At 40.5% G+C, this 22,840-nt stretch overlaps 2 protein-coding genes and 1 pseudogene across 6 annotated transcripts in view; all 3 read right to left on the bottom strand.

The window, feature by feature from the left end:
* The window catches only part of TPST1 (tyrosylprotein sulfotransferase 1), a 185,529-nt gene extending 170,851 nt beyond the window's left edge, over window positions 1-14,678 (bottom strand). Inside the window, exon 1 of the mRNA XM_073792050.1 lies at window positions 14,584-14,678. The gene's annotated coding sequence lies outside the window, so the exon portion shown is untranslated. The remainder of the gene's footprint in view (window positions 1-14,583) is intronic.
* The window catches only part of CRCP (CGRP receptor component), a 67,810-nt gene that overhangs the window by 18,347 nt on the left and 26,623 nt on the right, over window positions 1-22,840 (bottom strand). For 3 of the 5 annotated variants that reach the window (XM_033839101.2, XM_004312408.4, XM_019921882.3), the window contains 3 exons: window positions 22,463-22,499; window positions 17,222-17,320; window positions 14,584-14,678 (listed from right to left, as the gene is read on the bottom strand). In XM_033839101.2, coding sequence (XP_033694992.1) covers window positions 14,584-14,678; window positions 17,222-17,299 — 173 coding nt within the window. In that variant the 5' untranslated portion in view covers window positions 17,300-17,320; window positions 22,463-22,499. The remainder of the gene's footprint in view (window positions 1-14,583; window positions 14,679-17,221; window positions 17,321-22,462; window positions 22,500-22,840) is intronic. The other 2 variants (XM_033839100.2, XM_073792059.1) reach the window with 2 other exon arrangements.
* Window positions 2,317-4,369, bottom strand: LOC109547690 (DAZ-associated protein 2 pseudogene; annotated as a pseudogene).

Genomic DNA, 22,840 nt, shown 5'->3' on the forward strand with positions numbered 1-22,840 from the left:
AAAATCTTACCATTTATAGCAGGAGCAGCTACCATTTACTGCATACCTTCCATATAGCAAGCACATTTAACCCTCAAACTTGACATTGAGATGGTAAAGAAATACTTTGTCCAAGGTTACACAGCTAGTAAATGGCAGAGCTGGGACTCTGCGATGAAAGCCCATGTCCATAACCATTCATAGTGTTCATAATGACGACCCACACAGTAATTTCCCATAAACGGTAGTCACAGTAAAAAGGCGGCTGTAGTTAAACTCCACTCCTCACAGTCCCCCAAATATTCACTCTAGACTTCAGAAAGGAGACGACTCTTGCACTGCGCGCCCTTAAGGATTTTCTAGGCAAAAAGGAAAAGAGGAATGGGCGGTCAGGGAAGGAAGAGTACAAGTAAACACCCAGAAGAACAAAAATTCATGGAGTTTCAGGAAATGGCTGCTAGAGAGGCTGTGGGACACAGGTTGAAAGAGCCATCTGGGACAAGGTCACAAAGGCCTGACTACCAACAGGCCAGATGTTACTCTGTAGACACTGAACAGCAACTGAAGGAAGGAGTGACTTGCTGGGTCTAGAACACCTGAGAAAATGGAGGCAGAGACACTGTAATACTCAAAAGTTGTGAACCTGGGCAGCAGTAGCAGCAGCAGCAGGAAAGGAAATGAGAGTCTGGACCTGTGAAATGCTCCTGGTCACCTTCAGGTACAGTCAACAGGACCAGACAACTGCCTAGGTTGGGTCGGGGGGTGGGGTGAAGGAAATGCGAGAGTTAAGGCTTACTGTCAGATGTTTAGCCTGTTTGGAAAAAATGTATTAATTGAAAATTTGAATTTGAGTTTGTGGTACTTTTGAAACCACAATGAAGAGGTCTCAGTTGAACAGCCTGTCTAGTTTTAGTTCTAGTTTGGTCTAGAACTAAAGGAAAAGATCAGAGCTGGCTTTATTATCAAGGAGTTATGTGAAACCAAGAGAGTGGAAATCGTAGTCCAGAGACCAGCTGCTGAGTAAATGAAGACCCAGACAGAACACCATAAAACACCTCCATTCAAGGGGCCGGGAGAGAAATCAGCAAAGGAGCAAGGAGTGAAAAGAGAAAAAGAAAACTTAGGAGAGTGGTGTGATGGAAACCAAGAGAGGAAAAGTTCAGAACAGAGGGTATTATCAACAATGTCAAATGCTGAAGAGAGGAAAGTAGGTTGATGGTACAGAAGTCACTGGATTTGCCAAAAAGGAGGGCACTGGTGGCCTGGGCAAGTAGTTCAGTGTAATAACAGTTACGGTGACAACTGGAGTGTGGGGACTGGGGAATAACTGTGGAGGAAATACCTCTTTTTTTTCTTTGTACTTCAATTATCATCACTTTATTCAAATCTTCAAAACAGTCTTTATTCTACATTTTTAGTATAAAAAACCCATAAGACAGATGCACCACAGTGCAGCTAAAGACATACAACACTGAACTTCCACAACGAACATAACATGTAGAGAACACAAAATTTAGGTGAAATGAAATTATAAGATAAAATAAAATCCAATTTCAGAAAACAAAAATCAAAAGATTAAGGATCCCGAAATATTCTTAGCCCTAGTGAGATTTCACTGGACTCAAGTCATTTTGGAGTGAGACATTCACAATATGACCCCATTAACCCAGCTTAGGAATTCTTGGGAGCCATGAGTGGCCACATCAGGCACTCTGACAATAAATTGTAACCAATTTGTGATCTGAAAACTCCCCTTAATTTGGCTCTAAAGTCATCAGGCTTTTCAAAGGCATCCTCCTTGTTGCCCCTCTTATTTTAAACTGTTTCAGTACAGTTTGTATTGATATGCTTTGATATCAGGAAAAGTTGTTTTTCTGGCAACAAAGCAAATTTGGGTTTGGTTCATGTATAAAGAGATGATCTTTAAGGCGGGTCCAAAGGCACTCTCCACTTCTGCCTAAGGAGATCCAAAGTGGAAATAAAGGGGTCTGTGCTTAGGGCACAGAGGGAGTCTCAGAGGATCCTTGTAAAAGACTAGTTAAAAGATGACAAGTGGGGGCTTCCCTGGTGGCGCAGTGGTTGAGAGTCCGCCTGCCGATGCAGGGGACATGGGTTCGTGCCCGGTTCCGGGAAGGTCCCACGTGCCGCGGAGCGGCTGGGCCCGTGAGCCATGGCTGCTGGGCCTGCGCGTCCGGAGCCTATGCTCCGCAGCGGGAGAGGCCACAGCAGTGAAAGGCCCGCGTACCGCAAAAAAAAAAAAAAAAAAAAAAAAACAAACAAAAAAAACCATATATATATATATATATATATATATATATATATATACGACAAGTGGGAGAAGTGCAAGGAGAGAAGGAAATGGGTCTGACTGCTTTCCGTCCTGCACCACTGATTCAATGGAGACTGGTGGGAGGGAGGGAAGACTAGGGTAAAGGGTGGGATTAGAGCAAAGGGTGGAAAGGAAAAGGCAGACAACCAATGTGTTTCATTTATAACAAGTAATAAAAATCAAAGAATTACAGGAGATTAAAGACCAATCAGAATAATCTGGCAACTTTAATCAGAAAATCAAAGTTCTCTCCAAACCTAATTTCATGTTTTATTACTAAAAGCAAAGACCAGTATGGTACAGTATTACTCCAGAGAAACTAAAGGAAGGTCCCTAGGGCTGCTTCACTCACATTCATTTTATGAATGGATACACCCCCCTACATCAAAATGCTTCAGGGCGGTAATGCTACTACTATATATATGGTTTCTTAGTAAGTTTGAAAAGTGATTGAAAGTTTGGGCACCAGAAAGACACCTCAACAACATGTGTCTAAACCGCAACTTCAGGTTAATGTGACTAAAGCAGTTATATTGTGAGAAGCTATGTGATGTCTTTCCTGGCACAGAGGTGGCCTTGGTTCCTCACCGGATGGTGTAGTCACCATCTGAGCCACCCATGGAGAAGTTTCTCTTCCACTGAGTTACAAGGACATGGGCTCCCTGCATGACTGCAAGCTGCGCAGTGGGAGGATACCCGGTGCTGTAGGAGGAACCGTGCCAGCAGTAGCCTCAGCTCCAAATCTGGAACCTTCATCACATCCTCCTCCCACCGGCACTGTTGAGCCACCTGGAGATGGGACCAACCAGATACTAAGCCATGGGGACTCTGCAACCTAAAAGGCCAACGGCCACAGACTAGGCCGTGGGAAGATACCGTGAGGTGCCAGGAAAAGCAGCTGACACGGTGGGGACTGTGGCAGCCCCTGAGTGCACAAAGCTCGGATGGCAGACCTCTGAGCAGGCAGGTGAAGCATCAGTACAGGGTGGAACCTGAGGAAGATGCAAGGTCTGAGAGTACACCGGATTCCCAGGAGGCTGCGCAGGGTAGGCTGGCTGTGGTGGATACTGACCCTTGCCGTTCACGGAGGCTGTGGGCCTGGTTCAGCTCAGTGTAATGGACAGAAATGAGCTCTTGACAGGATAGAAGTAAAAAAGGAATTATGGCCTGAGGAGGGCAGGTTCTGAAGGGAAACTGAAGCATGTTTGTCGGCTAAGAACACAAGCAGGTGGAGAGGCTGAAATAACAGGAGAGAAAAGAAAAGACCCTCAAAAAAAACAAAAGTTCAAAGTTTCCATGAAAAGGCTCATGTTTCACTGAGATCACAGCAATGGGGAAAGAAAAAGCAAATTTTAGGAGATGTGAAGGGAAATGAGTTCATTTTGGATAGTTTTCTCAGTGAAGCAAAAGTGAGGTCACCATCTGAGAGGTCTGGACGTGAAGAGGGTTAACAGGACTAAAAGCTGCAGAGAATCGAGTAAGGAGGAGACTAGGAATAAGACTAGGAATAAGCAAGCAGCTTTGAAGGACCAGCTGAGTTGGAAAATATGAATCCTCACTCAAAACAAAATTATTTATTTTAACCACCATCATCTAACAGCATGAATAAAGAATAAAGAGTAGGAAAAGACATGGCTGAATAAATGAACATCTCAGCTACAAATCAATCAAAGCAACAGAACTCAGTTTATTGAACAGTCATTATCCTGCCAGGCTCTGAAATGCTGAAAATGTTCCTACAGTTGCAAAAAGGATAAGTCTTCTACCGACAAAATCATTACAGCTACTCCCTGAAAAACCCCAACCTGGAGTCAAACCAACCAGTCAAGTTCTCTGCTCTGCACCCCCAGGAGCTAAGCCCTGCTGAAGTCAAGTCCCAGAACCACACATACTGCAGGTGCCAGTTCTGGGGGCGGTGGTTACAAACATGCCCCCCGACTTCATAATCAGGCTTATTTTTATCATCTCTACTTTCTCTCCTTCACTTAATTCACTGCACTTTAGCTCCCCCCACAACTGGTCACCAAAACTGTTCTCATTAAAGGGTGCAGGGAGCTCCATGCTGACCACTTTTTTTTTTTTTAATTAATTTACTTAGTTTTGGCTGCATTGGGTCTTCATTGCTGCACATGGGTTATTTACAGACCTGGGTCTCAAAGGCAAGTCCTTCTACTCCTGGCAGACATGGCTGTACATCCTAAGGAGATCTCAGGATGAGACCTGGGGCTGCAAGCCAGGCTGCACTTCTTAAGAACAAAGTACCTCAAGCAAAAAAATTTAAATGATTAGAGAACCAATGCCTTGGGGAATTAACATGCTACAGGAAAAGATGACATAGGACTTAGTGTCAAAGTGATTTTAAGCTGAGTCTCAAAACTACCATTTTGCTGAATAAAGCTATAAAGTCAAATAAAACATGGTTCCTCCCAAATCTTCAAGAACTCTAGCAATGGAGGCTTTTAAGGAAATTAATGCAGCTCCAGTTTGTACTACTAGAACCAGACCACTTAAGGGCTATTATCTTGAACCTCTTCTTCCTGAGAGAATGGTAGAGAAAAACTCTATCGGGATAATCAGAAATAAGAATTAAAGAGCACTTCACAGCAGTTTCTGTTATAAATGTGATTCCTGTCTTAAACTGTACTGGCTAGCACAAAATGATCCAGGTCTTGATAGCATATGGCAAGCAGCCCCCTGAGTCACCAGGCACTGAGGCCAAATGAATTCCAGTGGGCTGCAGTAGTTGGCTCCCTCCCAGAGGAGCCGGGCCCAGGGACAGTGAACGAAGCCTGCCGGCCCCCTCTACTGTTGTTTTCAGAACAACACTGCCTGCAGCTTTTGCTTCCTACAGTCATAGATAACCTGTGTGTCATTAAGAACCCTGGCATGTTCATCTGTCCCAGGAATCAACCATTTAATGAAAAGTAAACATTAAAGGGTCAAAAAGGACTTTACAAATCTTCAAATTTAGGATCACAAATGGAAAAAGAGAACAGAAATAAATCCTCCCCTGAATATTACAGTCTACTTGAAATATATATAGATTATGGCCAATCATGAATCAGCTTGCAAGGCAACTGAATAGTAGCCAGGTGCATATTTATAGAAAAAGATGTAGGGATTGCGAAGCAAAACACCAGGCAAACAGCTGAGAAGAGGTCTTAAAAATCGACCATTAGGACTTCTGTTGTAGACAAGATGCAGTAAACCCACTAAAGCCTCTTTCTGTTGTTTACAACAACAACAAACGCAGGACAAAACACAAAAAGCAAAAACCTGGACTCTGAAAACAAAAGTAGGTGGACTGGAAAGGGAAACAAAACTTGAAGAAAGCTAGAACTAGTTGGTGGGACTTCCCTGGTAGTCCAGTGGTTAAGAATCCGCCTTCCAATGCAGGGGACACGGGTTCAATCCCTGGTTGGGGAACTAAGATCCCACATGTTGCCGGGCAACTAAGCCCGCGCACCTCAACTACTGAGCCCGCACGCCTCAACTAGAGAGCCCACGTGCCGCAGCGAAGAACCTTGCACTCTGAAGCCCACATGCCACAACTAGAGAAAAACCCGCATGCCGCAACAAAGTACCTGCACGCTGCAACGAAGATTCTGTGCTGCAACTAAGACCCGATGCGTTCAAAGATAAATAAAGAAAATAATTTTTTTTTGCTGTACACGGGCCTCTCACTGCCTCTCCCGCCGTGGAGCACAGGCTTCGGACGCACAGGCCCAGCGGCCACGGCCCATGGGCCCGCCCAGCCGCTCCGTGGCACGCAGGATCCCCCCGGACTGGGGCACGAACCCGCGTCCCCTGCATCGGCAGGCAGACTCCCAACCACTGTGCCAGCAGGGAAGCCCTAAAATAAATATTTTTTTAAAAAAGAGAAAAGAACTAATTGGTGTGGGGGATGGATGTGAGTTTCTTTCTTTTCCTCCTTTCTCTCATAAGCCCTGATCCTCAGGACTGCCCTTAGCAGTACTGCCCTACAGCAGTAGTTTCACATGGAGCTGAAACTCCAAGAGAAATTCCATCTTTCTGGCCAGAAGATTGGGAAAAGGGGCCCCAGAGATCTGGAGATCTAGGTAAAGCCCACAACTCGAGGGCAGTTCCTCAGGGAGCCCTAGCAGTGGGTATATCCAGGAAGGGAGCCACTGTGGTCCAGAGTGCCAAGGAATATCTTTTTTTCCCCTCTCCTCTTTTTTCCTACCTTCTTTGCCCCAAGGGTGGCACCAGTAACAAATGCAAACAAAGGCAGCTAAAATGATGACAGAAATCTAGTACTTGTGGCAGAGGCCTAAAAAAGGGGGCACATGTGCGCCTGAGAGTCTGGGGGCAATCCCAGAGAGAAGAGCAAGAGAGAGGATTTCCCTAAATTTGAGTACCAATCAGCACAAATCTTAGGTTTAGCCCAAGCTATTCATGTGTAGAACAGCCCCAAACAACAAAGAGCAGAGACCCAGCACAGCAAACACACTGAGAAGTGAACAAGTTAAAACATAACTCCAGTCTCATATGCAAAAAAGATCCAAAGCAGCAGAACAAACAGTTTAAAATCTAAACTGATATTGAAATCCTTGCCATGTAAGCCAAGAGACTTGAGGTGTGAACATAACTGGACGACCACCTGCTAAAAGAAACCAAAAAAAGCAACATTAACCAGAGGCATTTCACAGGATCCAGAGTTCTAAACAATATAATATTCAAAATGTTCAGGATACAATCTAAAATTATCTCAATGAGGGAACTATCACTAATTCTCAAGGGAAAAGTTCATCAACAGATACCAAATCTATCATGACCCAGATGTTGGAATTATCAGACAAAAACTTTAAAGTAGCTATTATTACAACATGAGATATACACAAATTCTTTTTTTTTAAACATTCTTGAAATGAATGGAATAATAAAAATTCTCAGGAAAGAGACAGAAATTATAAGTAGTAAACAAATGAAAATTTTAGAACTGAAAAATATAGGAAATTTTATAATTCACTATGTAGGCTTAATAACAAAATAGAGTTGACAGAAGAAAAGAGTCTGCGAACATATAGACAGTTCAGTAGAAATTACCCCATTTGAACAACAAAGAGGGAAAAAAATGAACAGAGAGGATTCAGGGAAGATGGCAGAGTAGGAAGAACCAGGAATCTGCCTCCCCACCACCTAGACAACAACCATCTAGACAACTAGACCTAAATGTAAAATGCAAAACTATAAAACTCCCAGGAGATAACACAGGAGAAAACCTAGATGACCTTGCATATGGTAATGACTATAATGATATAACACCAAAGACACAATCCACAAAAGAAATAATTGATAAATTGGACTTCGTTAAAATTAAAAATATTTGCTCTATGAAACACAAAGTCAAGAAAACAAGATAAACCACAGACTGAGAGAAAATATTTCCAAAAGACACGTGATAAAGGACGGTTATCCAAAACACAGAAAGAATTCTTAAAACTCAGCAATAAAAAAACAAACAACCAGGGCTTTCCCTGGTGGCGCAGTGGTTGAGAGTACGCCTGCCGAGGCAGGGGACACGGGTTCGTGCCCCGGTCCGGGAAGATCCCACATGCCGCGGAGCAGCTAGGCCCGTGAGCCACGGACGCTGAGCCTGCGCGTCCGGAGCCTGTGCTCCGCAACGGGAGAGGCCACAACAGTGAGAGGCCCACGTACCGCAAAACAAACAAACAAACAAACAAATAACCCAATTTTTAAAATGGGCAAAAGAACTACTTACAATAGCCAGGACATGGAAGCAACCCAAGTGCCCCATCAACAGATGACCGGATTAAAATGTGTGAGTGTATATGTGTGTGTGTGTGTATATGTATTTATGTGTGTGTGTGTGTATATATATATATATATATATATATATACACACACACACACACACACATATACACACAATGGAGTATTAGCTAAAAAAAATGAATGAAACACTGCTATTTGCAGCAACGTGGATGGACCTAGAGAATATTATGTGTAGTGAAATAAGTCAGACAGAGAAAGACAAATACTATACAATATCGCTTATATGCAGAACCTAAAAAAATAATACAGGGACTTCCCTGGCGGTCCAGTGGTTAAGACTCCATGCTTCCACTGCATGTAGGGGGCATGGGTTCGATCCTTGGTTGGGGAACTAAGATCCTGCATGCTGCACGGAATGGCCAAAAAAAATTTTTAATTAAACATAAAAAAAAATACAAATGAATACATATGCAAAACAGACTCACAGATATATAAAACAAACTTGTGGTTACCGAAAGAGAGGGGGAAGGAGAGGGGACAAATTATGGGTATGGGATTAACAGATACAAATTACTATACATAAAATAGATAAGCATCAAGGATTTACAGAGAAAATAATCTGTATGATACCATAACAGTGGATACACGTCATTACAGATTTGTCCAAATTCAAAGAACTGTTCACCACCACAAGTAAACCCTAATATAAACTATGAACTTTTGGTGTTAATGACGTGTCAATGTAGGTTCACTGATTATAACAAATTTACCACTCTGATGGGGGATGTTGATAATGAGGGATGCTATGGATGTGAGGGGGATGGAACATATGGGAAATCTCTGCACCTTCCCCTTATGTTGCTATAAACCTAAAACTGATCTAAAAACATGAAGTCTTTAAAAAAAAAAAAAAAATTCTGCAAAGGTGCCAGAGTAGGAAGTACCAGAAATCTGTCTCCCCGCCTAGAAAACAACTGTACTCCTGGAATCTGTCTGATATTAACTATTTTGAAACTCTGAAGTCTACTGAAGGCTTGCAACTTCCAGGGGAAGTTCTGGAAGGTAAAAAGCAGTTAATTTTGGTCAATTTTAGATCTTAGCACAGTAGCAGCACCCATCCCCCAACTCCAGGGGCAGGCAGCTGTGCCCACGTTCCTGGAGCAGCTTGTACACAGCTTGTGGAAGCTAGAGAGGGCAAAAAGTACCCTGTCCTCCAAATATCAGGGATCTGTGCTCTAATCACTGACTATAGCTTCTGATCACAGAGGTGCAAGCAAAGGGGCAGCAGCCATTGTTGTTGCGCCTCCCCCTCCAGCTGAAGTGACTTTTAGAATTTAAAGGGCTGGTGTCCTTTTTTCCCCCCCAACCCTTCTTTTTTTTTTTTCTCCCTAAAGTTCAGACACTAAAGGCTGGGACATTCAAAAATAACTGCATATATGGGAAAAAAATCAGAGTGACTGTGCATGCCTAGGGAAAGAGGCACACTCAGAAAAGACCTGAGAAGACCTTGCGTTTATACCTCAAGCTGATCTGTAGCACAGAAACAGCCTACAAGACAAAAACAGCAAACAATAAACAAAAATCAGCAAGCCTAGGGGAAGGAAGAAAATCTGATTTCCAGAGTTACAACATTATTAGATCAAATGTCCAGTTTTCAACAAGAAATCACAAGGTAAACAAAGAAACAGTTAAGTATGGCCCATTCAAAGGAAAAAAATAAATAGAAAACGTCCTTGAAAAAAACCTGATGGCCGGTCTACTAGACAAAGGCTTTAAAACAACCGTCTTAAAGAGGCTCCAAGAATGAGGGGCTTCCCTGGTGGCACAGTGGTTAAGAATCCGCCTGCCAAGGCAGGGGACACAGGTTTGAGCCCTGGTCCGGGAAGATCCCACATGCTGCGGAGCAACAAAGCCAGTGCACCACAACTACTGAGCCTGTGATCTAGAGCCCACAAGACACAATTACTGAAGCCTGTGTGCCTAGAGCCCGTGCTCCACAACAAGAGAAGCCAATGCAATTAGAAGCCCGTGTACCACAACAAAGAGTAACCCCCGCTCACCACAACTAAAGAAAGCCGCACACAGCAACAGACCCAATGCAGCCAAAAATTAATTAGCTAATTAATTTTTTTAATTAAAAAAAAGATGCTCCTAGAATTAAAGGAAGATGTGGAGAAAGTAAAGAAAACAATGTATAAACAAAATGGAAATATCAATAAGAGACCCAAACAAACAAACAAAACAAATTCCAGAGCTGGAAAGTACAATGACTGAAATGAAAAACACTAAAGGGATTTGAAGGCAAATATGAACAGGCAGAACAAAGAATCGATGAACTTGAACAGAAAAAAAGAAGATTAAAGAAAAGTGGACAAAGCCTAAGAGGTCTCTGGAGCATCAAGAAGTAGACCAACATATACAGTTTGGGAGTCCCGGAAGGGACTAAGTGTCCATCAAGAGATGAATGGTTGGGCTTCCCTGGTGGCGCAGTGGTTGAGAGTCTGCCTGCCGATGGAGAGGACACGGGTTCGTGACCCGGTCCGGGAGGATCCCACATGCCGCGGAGCCGCTGGGCCCGTGAGCCATGGCCGCTGAGCCTGCCCGTCCGGAGCCTGTGCTCCGCAACGGGAGAGGCCGCAACAGTGAGAGGCCCGTGTACCGCAAAAAAAAAAAAAAAGAGATGAATGGTTAAAGAAGATGTGTGTGTGTGTGTGTGTGTGTGTGTGTGTGTGCGTGCGCGCGCGCACGCGCGCGTGTGTGACAGTGGAATATTACTCAGCCATAAAAAAGAATGAAATAATACCATTTGCAGCAACATGGATGGACCAATAGATTATCATACTAAGTGAAGTAGACAGAGAAAGACAAATATCATATCACTTATATGTGCAATCTAAAAAAAAAAAAGATACAAATGAACATTTTTACAAAACAGAAAAAGACTCACAGACATAGAAGACAAACTTGTGGTTACCAAAGGGGAAAGGAGGGAAAAGGTGTGGAGGGATAAATTAGGGATTTAGGATTAACAGACACACTAGTATATATAAAACGGATAAACAACAAGGACCCACTATATAGCACAGGGAACTATATTCAATACCCTGTAATAACCTATAATGGAAAATAGTTCTGCAAAAGAATATATATATATGTATGTATAACTGAATCACTATACTGTATACCTGAAACTAACACAACATTGTAAATCAACCATACTTCAATTAAAAAGTTTCCTTGTCTTTAAACAACAACATAAAAAACAGAGGCTTGGGGACTGCAGAACAATTATCAGAGTTCTAACAGTTGTGTCTTTGGAGTTCTGAAAAGAAAGGAGGAAGACACTGGGGCAGAAAAAAATATTTAAAGAAACAATGACCCAAAACTTCACAAATTGGGTAAGACACAAAAATTTACATAATCCAGAAGCTCAGCAAAGATAAACTAAAAAAAAAAAAAATATATATATATATATATATATCATAATCAAATCTTCAAAGACCAAACATAAAGAAAAGTATTGAAAACAGTCAGAGGAAAATAATACATTACATATTGGCATGACCACAGATTTCTCATCAGAAACCATGGCAATCAGAAGACACTGAACTAACATCTTTAACGTGCTGAAAGAAAAGATCATTCAACCCTGTGAAACTATCCTTCAGGAATGAAAGAAAATAACAACATTCTCATTTGAAAGAAAACTGTAGCCAGCAGCCCTGTTCTAAAAGAACGATAGAGGAAGTTCTTCAGGCTGAATGATAAAAAGTAAACATGGAACAGGAATGAATGAAGAGCAAAAGAAATAGCAAAATTCTGGGTAAATATAAAAGACTGTTTTTGTCCTCTTATGTTCTTTAAAATATGTAGAAGTATAGAACGTAAGTAATAAAACACTGCTAAACACTATTTTCAACATATATAGATGTAATAAATATGACAACGGTAACAAAAGGGAGAAGATAAAATAAGAAGTGTTGATGAGGATGTGGAGAAATTAGAACCCTTGTGCACTGTTTGTGGGAATGTAAAATGGAGCAGACACTATGGAAAACAGTATGGCAGTTCCTCAAAAATTTTAAAATAGAATTATCATAAGATCCAGCAAACGTGGCTTCTGGGTATATACTCAAAAGAACTGAATGCTGGGTCTCAAAGAGATATTTGTACATTCATGTTCATAGCAGCATAATTATGTGCAACAGCCGAAAGGTGGAAACAACCCAGGTACACATCAGTTGATAAATGAATAAACGAAATGTCATATATACATGAAATGTAATACTATGCAGACTTCAAAAGGAAGGAAAATCTGACACATACTATAATATCAATGAACCCTGAAGACATAATAAATGAAATAAGCCAGTCACAAAAGAAAAAATACTGTATGATTCTCATATGAGGTACTTAAAGTAGCCAAATTCATGAGACATAAAGCAAATTGGTGGTTACCGGGGCTAGAGGATGCGGAATATGGGGAGTCATTGTTTAATGGCTATAGAGTTTTAGTTTTGCATGATGAAAAACTGTCCTGTGGATGGATGGCAGAGATGTACAACAATTAAATATATCTAATGCCACTGAATCACACACTTAAAAATGGTTAAAATAAAAAGACAACAATATTAAATAATATTCAGACTTTTTTTTTTAAGACAAATACTATATGATTCTAATTACATGAGGTATATAGAATAGTCAAATCCACAGAAACAGAAAACAGAGTGGTGGTGTCAGGGGCTGGGGAGAGCAGGAAATGGGGAGTTGTGTAATTGGTATACAGATTGTTTTGTAACATTTTAAAAGTTCTGGGGACTTCCCTGGTGGCGCAGTGGTGAAGACTCCACTCTCCCAATGCAGGGGGCCCAGGTTCACGGAACTAGATCCCACATGTGTGCCTCAACTAAGAGTTCGCATGCTGCAACTAAGGAGACTGTGAGCCACAACGAAGGAGCCAGTAAGCCGCAACTAAGGAGCCCGTGAGCTGCAACGAAGGAGCCTGCCTGCTGCAACAAAGACCCAGTACAACCAAATAAATTAAAAAAAAAAAAAATTCTGGGTATTGGTTACACACAATGTGAACACTATACTTAATATAGATGAACTGAAGGCTTAAAAGTGGTTAAGATGAAAAAAAAAAAGTGGTTAAGATGGTAGGGCTTCCCTGGTGGCACAGTGGTTAAGAATCCGCCTGCCAATGCAGGAGACTACAGGTTCGAGCCCTGGTCCAGGAAGATCCCACATGCCACAGAGCAACTAAGCCCGTGCACCACAACTACTAAGCCTATGCTCTAGAGCCTGCAAGCCACAACTATTGAGCCCATGTGCCAGAACTACTGAAGTCCGTGCGCCTAGAGCCTGTGCTCCGCAACAAGAGAAGCCACTGCAATGAGAAGCCCGCGCACCGCAACAAAGACCCAATGCAGCCAAAAAAATAAATAAATTTTTAAAAAAATGGTTAAGATGGTAAATTTTATGTTATGTGTATATTCTCACAAAAATAAAACAAACTGTAAACATACACACAAGCACACATATGCACACATTTGAAAGATGTTTGTCTTCAGAGTTCATTTAGAGAAGAGAGGCAAGGGGAGAAGGGCACTTAGTTTACTGATAGTGTATCAACTGTGCGCCTGAACTAACACCAACTGTTTCCTCCAAAAGAAAATTATTGTTATTCTCAATGAATGACAAAAGCTTTTTGGATTTATCAGCTCTAGTATCAATTCTAAAGACTATGGCTAGTTTTCTTCTCATGGAAACTTTTGATCTAATTCTTAATGTTTTTAATTCCTACAAACTTAACTTATTCAAGAAAGTCACCAAGAAAGTAAATGGGCAGTAGAAGAGCAGACAGAATATTATCAAGCCATTTTTGCCCCAAACACAAATGTCAAATGACTTAATTCATCAACTTTATAAAAAGCCCTTCAATTTGTGAATCCCGTTTTTCAACCAATTTAGTCTGAATGCTGGGAAGGGGTTATGGGAAGATTTTTGGGAAACATTTTTGAGATTAAAAAGCCCACTATATTCTGTTTCTGGCTCTAGAAGGATCCCAGTGTCTAAGTCTCAGTTGTCTCATCTACAGTACCATGACCCTGGGACTTCCCTGGTGGCTCAGTGAGAATCCGCCTGCCAATGCAGGGGACACAGGTTCGATCCCCGATCCAGGAATATCCCACATGCCGCGGAGCAGCTAAGCCTGTGCACCACAACTACTGAGGCTGTGCTCTACAGCCCGCGAGCCTAGAGCCCGTGCTCCACAACAAGAGAAGCCACCACAATGAGAAGCCCGCGCACAGCAACAAAGACCCAAAGCAGCAATCAATCAATCAATCAATAAATCAATAAATAAATTTATACAATACCATGACCCTACGCCCTGTGTACCGATTACAATTCAAAACCCAACCTAATATAAATACACAGTTGCTGAGGATGACTTTTATAAGCTGTCATTTTCATTATGTGTCAGTCTTTTCCCACTTAAGATTATTTTTACTTACTTGGTTAACTTGTGGCTTTTCACTGCTGTGAGAAATTCTCTCACAATCTCAGGACTCTGGTGCCTGCATGGTGTTTTTGATATGTATTTTAGTGTCTACAAAAAAAAAAAAAGGGAAAGGCAAGCATAAGACAAACAACCCCAAATGACAAAAAGAGAAGCCAATGGCTATAATTTAGTATTCTAAAATTTTGCTTCAAAAATCTTTTGTAAAACAAATGCCTTCAGGAGACTCAATCTTCATATAATAGGAATTCCTCAAAAATAAAACCAGTAGCTAGAACAAAAAGATTACTGAAATTTTAGAATAAAGCTTTTCTGATCTTAAAGAAAAAACTCAGTCTGACAACTGTGTTATCATGTATCAATTTTTTATAGACAGGGAACCCGAAGAATAAAATAAATAGCCTTAAGTCCATATATAAATGACCCAATAAATGGATTAGAAGGAACAACTCTTTCTTACAAAGAATTCTAACAATTAAACATAGAATGAGGGAAATAAATCACCATTGGGCAATCGCACCATAGGAATAATTAATGCAGGAAGGATCCACCAATGAATACTAAAATTAATGGGCAAAAGCTTAAGAAGTAGGATATTTGCATAGTCTCAAAGCAGTTTCCCCAAAATATTTATTAATTACTGTGGTAGTTTTAATGTGTGTCCTCAAATTCTTTAATATCCCTCCCTTAAGAGATGAAGCCTATTCCCCTTCCCCTTGTATGTGGGCTGGACTAGGTGACGCTTTGCTAATTAACAGAATATGGAAATGGAAAAACAGTAACTTTACAGGGGAGAAACCAGGCAGACACCACCTTAACCAAGTTATCAAAGTTAACAGCATCAGTAATAAGACACTGATACCATGTACTCTGTATCACGAAATGAGAAGGGCACATTTATTACCAAAGTAACTTTCCTTAAGGCACCAAAAATTAAAAGCAAGAACTTAAGAATTAATAGAGTGGGGACTTCCCTGGTGGCACAGTAGTTAAGAATCTGCCTGCCAGTGCAGGGGACATGGGTTCCATCCCTGGTCAGGGAAGATCCCATGTGCCACGGAGCAACTAAGCCCGTGGTCCACAACTACTGAGCCTGTGCTCTAGAGCCTGTGCTCCACAACTACTGAAGCTTGCGTGCCTAGAGCCCATGCTCCACAACAGGAGAAGCCACTGCAATGAGAGGCCCATGCACCACAACGAAGAGTAGCCCCCGCTCGCTGCAACTAGAGAAAGCCCACGTGCAGCAACAAAGACCCAATGCAGCCAAAAATAAATTAATTAATTAAAATTTTAAAAAAATTAATAGAGTGATAGTGAGCATAAACTAATTAACTGTGTAGTTAAGGGTGCTTGATAGTTTGAAATGTGTATAAAACTAATTACCAACAATCTTTATTTCCTTCTTTGAAAGAGATGAACTATATAATGTGAAAGAACACGAATGAATAAATGAACTGTAGGGTTCTAAACACACAATTAAATGAAAAAAATCAGATGGGAAGCAATGGTGACGAAAGTGTTAAATTCTTTATTTTCCTTAAAAGAGATTATGATACATTAATGCAAGTTTAAAAATGTCTTTGAAAAGAAAAATTAAAAGAGTTAAATCCAAACCTCTTTAAAGACAAAATCAAAATTGAAAGCAAATAACAAGAAAAAACAAAATGACAGATATAGAAATCAAACATTATATAACAAATACAACAGCTTAAGCATAAGATTGGGAGAGAATGCAACAAACTATCAACTAGATATTAAGATTATGAATTACTTTTGATTTCTTCTTTATGCTTTTTTGTACTTTCTAAGTTTTCTACCATAAAAAGTATCACTTTCTCTGTAATAAAGAATTTGGCTTCGCTAAAACGGAGAGTCTGGACTTTGCCCTCAGCTTTTGGGAGGTAATCTCCATGCTCCTGGAACATTATATCTAATAGGAGTATCTTTGTCTGGGGGCCTTATGTCCTAATGGATGGTCTTAACAATGAGACTTAGAGTAGGGGCTTTGGGTCATGCAGGATCAGTAGACCTGGAGGCTAACATGAACTACACAGGCAATCAATCATTCAATCATGCCTAGGTAATGGAGCCCCAATAAAAACTCTGGACACCAAAGCTTGGCCGAGCTTCCTTGGCTGGCAATATTCTGTGTGTATTAACACACACTGATTTCAAGAGAAATGTGCTCTGACTCCACATTAGAGAACAGCGGAAGCTCTGCATTTGGTATTTCTCCTGGCACCTGCCCCATTTGCTTCTTCCCTTGGCCAAATTTAATCTGTATCTTTTCCTTGTAATAACCTGTACCAGTGAACATAATAGCTTTTAGCAAGTTCCGTGAGTACTTCCAGTGAATTATTGAACCTGAGGGTGGTCGTGGGGCTCCCCGACTTGCAATTGGTATTAGAAGTGATGGCAGACTTTTAATTATTCCCTCCTCTGACTTTGCAATTGGTTAACATTCGCAATTGGCCAAACTCTTTCCACTTCTATAAACAGGATAAAAACTGGGTTACAGTAAACCTACTCAAATCAGATAATAGGTAGTCATGATTCAGTGGCCAGTCATCAGCAAGATAAACCAACCCCCTTCAATGGCAGTTTGGGTAGACCTTCCAAAAACCTAGACTTACTTCATACGTGATAGTATTCAAGTTCTGTTGCCCAGAACTGTGTTTATTCTTTCCACTTTCTTTACGCTGCTCTTTCATATCAGTTAGTAACTGGAACACCTAGGAAGAGATATACAAAAGATTTCCATAAATAAATTTGAGAAACGTATCTATTCCAAGGTCAATGATTTTAAAGGATAAAGAGAATAACATCTCTTTTCTTCTCATAAACCCTCCCCGAAACACTTGCATTAGAGCAAATAAGTCCGAGAAGCATGTGACTTGTTAAAAATGCTCTTGGGCTTCCCAGGTGGCACAGTGGTTAAGAATCTGCCTGCCAATTCAGGGGACACAGGTTCGAGCCCTGGTTCGGTAAGATCCCACATGCCATGGAGCAACTAAGCCTCTGCGCCACAACTACTGAGCCTGTGCTCTAGAGCCCGCAAGCCACAACTACTGAGCCCACGTGCCACACCTACTGAAGCCCGTGTGCCTAGAGTCCGTGCTCCGCAACAAGAGAAGCCACCACAATGAGAAGCCAGTGCACCGCAATGAAGAGTAGCTCCCACTCACCACAACTAGAGAAAGCCCGCACACAGCAAGCAACAAAGACCCAAGGCAGCCCAAATAAATTAATTAATTAAAGTAAATTTTAAAAAAATAAAATAAAATAAAAATGCTCTTTTATCTAAGTCAAATACTGCAAATTCATTTGTTTACATAAACTATTTCAAGTGTTTCCTACCAATACACACCATATAACTGATATCCTTGGCTCTCAAAAATAATATTCTGAGTATTTGAAAGTAAATTTTCCTATAATATGATCATCTCAATAGATGCAGAAAAAGCAATTGACAAAATTCAACATCTATGATCAAAACTCTAAACAAAGTGGGTATAGAGGAAACATATCTCAACATAATAAAGGCCATACATGATAAGCCCAGAGCTAACATCATACTCCACAGTGAAAAACTAAAAGCTTCTCTAAGATCAGGAATAAGACAACGGTGCCCACTCTTGCCTCTTTTATTCAACATAGTATTGGAAGTCCTAGCCAGGGCAATTAGGCAAGAAAAGGAATAAAATTTAGCCATCCAAATGGGAAAGGAAAAAGTAAAACTGTCACTATTTGCAGATGACATGGTATTATTTATAGAAATCCCTGAAGACTCCACCAAAAAACTGTTAGAATAAATGAATTCAGTAAAGTTGCAGGATACAAAATCAACATATAGGAATCTGTTATGTTTCTATACACTAATAACAAACTATTAAAAGAGAAATTAAGAAAACAATCCTATTTATTATAATTGCAACAAAAAAGATAAAATTAGGAATAAATTTAACCAAGGAGGCAAAAGACCTGTACAGTGGAAACTATAAGACACTGATGAAAGAAACTGAAGAAGACACACATAAATGTTCATGCATTGGAAGAATTAATATTGCTAAAATGTCCATACTACCCAAAGCAAACTACAGGTTCAATGCAATTCTCATCAAAATTCCAACTGCATATTTCACAGAAATAGAACAATCCCAAAATTTGTATGGAATCACAAAAGATCCAGAATAGTCAAAGCAATCTTGAGAAAGAAGAACAAAGTTGGAGGCATCACACTCCCTGGTTTCAAACTACATTACAAAGCTATAGTAATCAAAACAGTATGGTATTGGCCTAAAACAGATGCAGAGATCAATGGAACAGAAATAGAGAGCCCAGATATAAATCCACACATATATGGTCAATTAATTTATGATAAAGGAGCCAAGAATACACAATGGGAAAGAACAGTCTCCTCAATAAATGGTGTTGGGAAAACTGGACAGCCACATGCAAAAGAATGAAACTAGACCACTATATACACCATACACAAAAATTAACTCAAAATGGATTAAAGACTTGATGATGTAAGACCTGAAACCATAAAATTCCTAGAAGAAAACACAGGCAGTAAGCTCCTTGACATTGGTCTTGGCAATGACTTTTTGGATTTAGCACCAAAAGCTAAGACAACAAAGGCAAAAATAAACAAGTGGGACTACATCAAACTAAAAAGCTGCTGTGCAGCAAAGAAAATCATCAACAAAATGCAACCTACTGAATGGGAGAAAGTATCTGCAAATCATGTAGCTGATAAGGGGTTAATATCCAAAATATATAAATTCATACAACTCCAGAGCAAAACAAACAATCTAATTTAAAAATGGGCATTTTTCCGAAGAATACATACAGATGGCCAACAAGTACATAAAAGATGCTCAACATCACTAATCATCAGGGAAATGTAAATAAAAACCACAATGAGATTACCACCTCACACCTGTTAGAATGGCTATTATTAAAAAGTCAAGAAATAAATATTGAGGAGGATGTGGAGAAAAGGAAATCACTGTGTACTATAGGTGGGAATGTTAATTGGTGCAGCCACTATGGGAAACAGTATGAAGGATCATCAAAAAATTGAAAATAGAAGTACGGTATGATTCAGGCATTCCACTTCTCGGTAACTATCCAAAGAAAACAAAAACAGTAATTTGAAAGGATATATGCACCCCCATGTTCACTGCAGCATTATTTACAATAGTCAAGGTAAGGAAATAAACTAAAGTGTCCATTTACAGATGAATGGATAAAGAAATTGGGGCATATATATACAAAGGAATATTATTCAGCCATAAAAAAGAATGAAATCTTGCCATCTGTGACAACATGAATGGAACTTGAGGGCATTATGCTAAGTGAAAGAAGTCAGAGAAAGACAAATACTGTATGGTATCACTTATACGTGGAATCTAAAAAAGAAAAGGAAAAAAAAAAAGGGACTTCCCTGGCAGTCCAGTGGTTAAGACTCCATGCTTCCACTGTAGGGGGCATGGGTTCGATCCCCGGTCAGGGAGCTAAGTCCCCGCATGCCACGCAGCATGGCCAAAAATTAAAACAAAAACAAAAACAAAACCGAAACCAGAAACCAAGCTCATAGATACAGAGAACAAATGGTTGCCAGAGACAGCAGGGGGAGTAAGCAAACTGGATGAAGGTGGTCAGAAGTTACAAACTTCCAGTTATAAACTAAGTAAGTCATGGGGATATAATGTGCAGCATGGCAACGTCAGTTAATAATACTGTATTGCATATTTGAAAGTTGCTAAAAGAGTAAATCTTAAAAAGTTCTCAACACAAGAAGAAAAGAATTATGTAACTATATATGGTGAGTGATGTTAAGTAGACTTATTGTGGTAATCATTTTGCAATATATACAAATATCAAAACATTATGTTGTATACTTGAAACTAATATAATGTTGTATGCTGACTGTACCTGAATTTTAAAAAATTTTCCTAAAATATATATATACACACACATATATATATATATATATATATATATATATATATTTTTAAAGATCTTGCTTCTCGGGCTTCGCTGGTGGAGCAGTGGTTAAGAATCCGCCTGCCAATGTAGGGGACACAGGTTCGAGCCCTGGTCCGGGAAGATCCCACACGTCGCGGAGCAACTAAGCCCGTGCATCACAACTACTGAACCTGCGCTCTAGAGCCCACGAGCCAGTACTACTGAGCCCGTGTGCCACAACTACTGAAACCTGAGTGCCTAGAGCCTGTGCTCCACAACAAGAGAAGCCACTGCAGTAAGAAGCCCACGCACTGCAACAAAGAGTAGCCCCCGCTTACTGCAACTAGAGAAAGCCCGTGTGCAGCAGTGAAGACCCAACACAGCCAAAAATAAATAAATTAATCAATTATTTTTAAAAAAGACTTGCTTCTCTAACATGAAAATCTATTTTATTTCCGGAAAAGAAAAATTATGAAGCAAGCGATAAAAGTAGTTTACAAAAAAAAAAAAAAAAAAAAAAAGAAAGAAAGAAAAACTGCTATATAACTTTAGAAGTAAATTTTCTCTACAAGGTAGAAACACATGTGTATTAGTGCTAAGAAGGGTCAGGGGAGGAAATCTCTCTCCTGTTTTAGAGATTATACCAGAGAACTGAGAGAAGCATAGGATCATAAACACAGTAACGACTAGATAAAACGCAACCCATCCCCTGCCTGTCATTCCTTTCAGAAATAGGGGCATGAGACCCAATTAATGCAATGTTTCCCCAATGGATAAAACACTACACACCTTGTCCAGAGTCTAAGCTGGAGAAGGAGGTTCCTAAAAGCCAATGGCTTGGGGCTTCCCTGGTGGCGCAGTGGTTGAGAGTCTGCCTGCCAATGCAGGGGACACGGGTTCCTGCCCCGGTCCGGGAAGATCCCACATGCTGCGGAGCGGCTGGGCCCGTGAGCCATGGCCGCTGAACCTGCGCATCCGGAGCCTGTGCTCCGCAACGGGAGAGGCCACAACAGTGAGAGGCCCGCATACCACACACACACACAAAAAAGCCAACGGCTTGACCAACAACCATTTCCTTCCTATTATGAGCAGCAACCATTTAAGATGAACCTTTAGGAAGAAAAGAATATGGCCCACTGTGTTAAATCTACTACCTTCTACATATATCACAAAATGGAGACTCAAATCTCCTATAAGTCTTCCTGAGTTTAGACTCTGGCATAAGAAAAATGGACAGTGAATATATGAATGGTTTTTTCTATACCTGGAGTCAACCTATCAGATAGTTTTGCTAGTACCAAACAACACCCAGGCAAAATAGAAGGTAGGCAAAACTAATGTTCTCTCCTCCCTCTCACCAACTTCTTTCCTTTCTTTCCCCAGCAACCCAATCCTCAAGCCCCCAAATTCCAAACCTGTTACTTCCTACTAAGTTATTCGTAATGGTGAGTCACTAAACTCTCACTTCCAAAATGAAGGTGTTAATACTTATGAGACTATTATGAGGATCAAAATAATAACTTACAAAAGCATTTTACAGCTAAAGAGTGGTAATTAGGAAAAGGCGTTAAGCATTTTAATGGAAAACTTCTGCAAACAGAAACAGTTCCAAAACTGATGTTTCCATCACAGGAAGGCATCCCAAATGAAGATCTAAAATCTTTGGGATTTGGAGAAGATTGCCTACAGTAAACTAAAGGCTTCCCAGCTTCCCTGAATTACTGTATATAATTTACCAAGCTAAGACTATTCCAAGGTCCACCAGATGGTGCCATCTCTCCTATTTTAAAGTGGCAAATCTAAAGGAATTCAGTCATTTCTAACCAAAACGAACTGAATAATCTTCAGAAGCAAAGGGCAACCGATCATAGAGGAAAACACAATAGTCCAAAGCTATTTACCTCATAGTTACTGAGCAGCGCAGCGCTGGCATCCTTCCTGCAAAATAAAGTAAATTATCATCAGTCTGGGCTCACACCCCTCTGTGGGAATTAAATATCTACAAAATAATCCCTCTGTCAAGATTCAGTAGCACAGTTCAGAAATTTGGGGACTACAACCTAAAATTGAGAAACGTCCTAAGTCTTACTGGTTTAGCTGGCGATGGACAAATTCAGAGCAAATTCTCCTTTTAACAGGCACAGTATATCACACATCCAACACCAAGTAGGTGATTAAAATACTATACTTATCCCTGGTCCAAGCAGGCAAAAGTTGAGAAGTCAGATATCTAGGGGAAGATAGTTACAGGAAGAACACGGGGGCAAAACCACAGGAGT

Source organism: Tursiops truncatus, chromosome 15 (genome assembly GCF_011762595.2).
Source record: "Tursiops truncatus isolate mTurTru1 chromosome 15, mTurTru1.mat.Y, whole genome shotgun sequence".
Lineage (NCBI taxonomy): Eukaryota > Metazoa > Chordata > Mammalia > Artiodactyla > Delphinidae > Tursiops > Tursiops truncatus.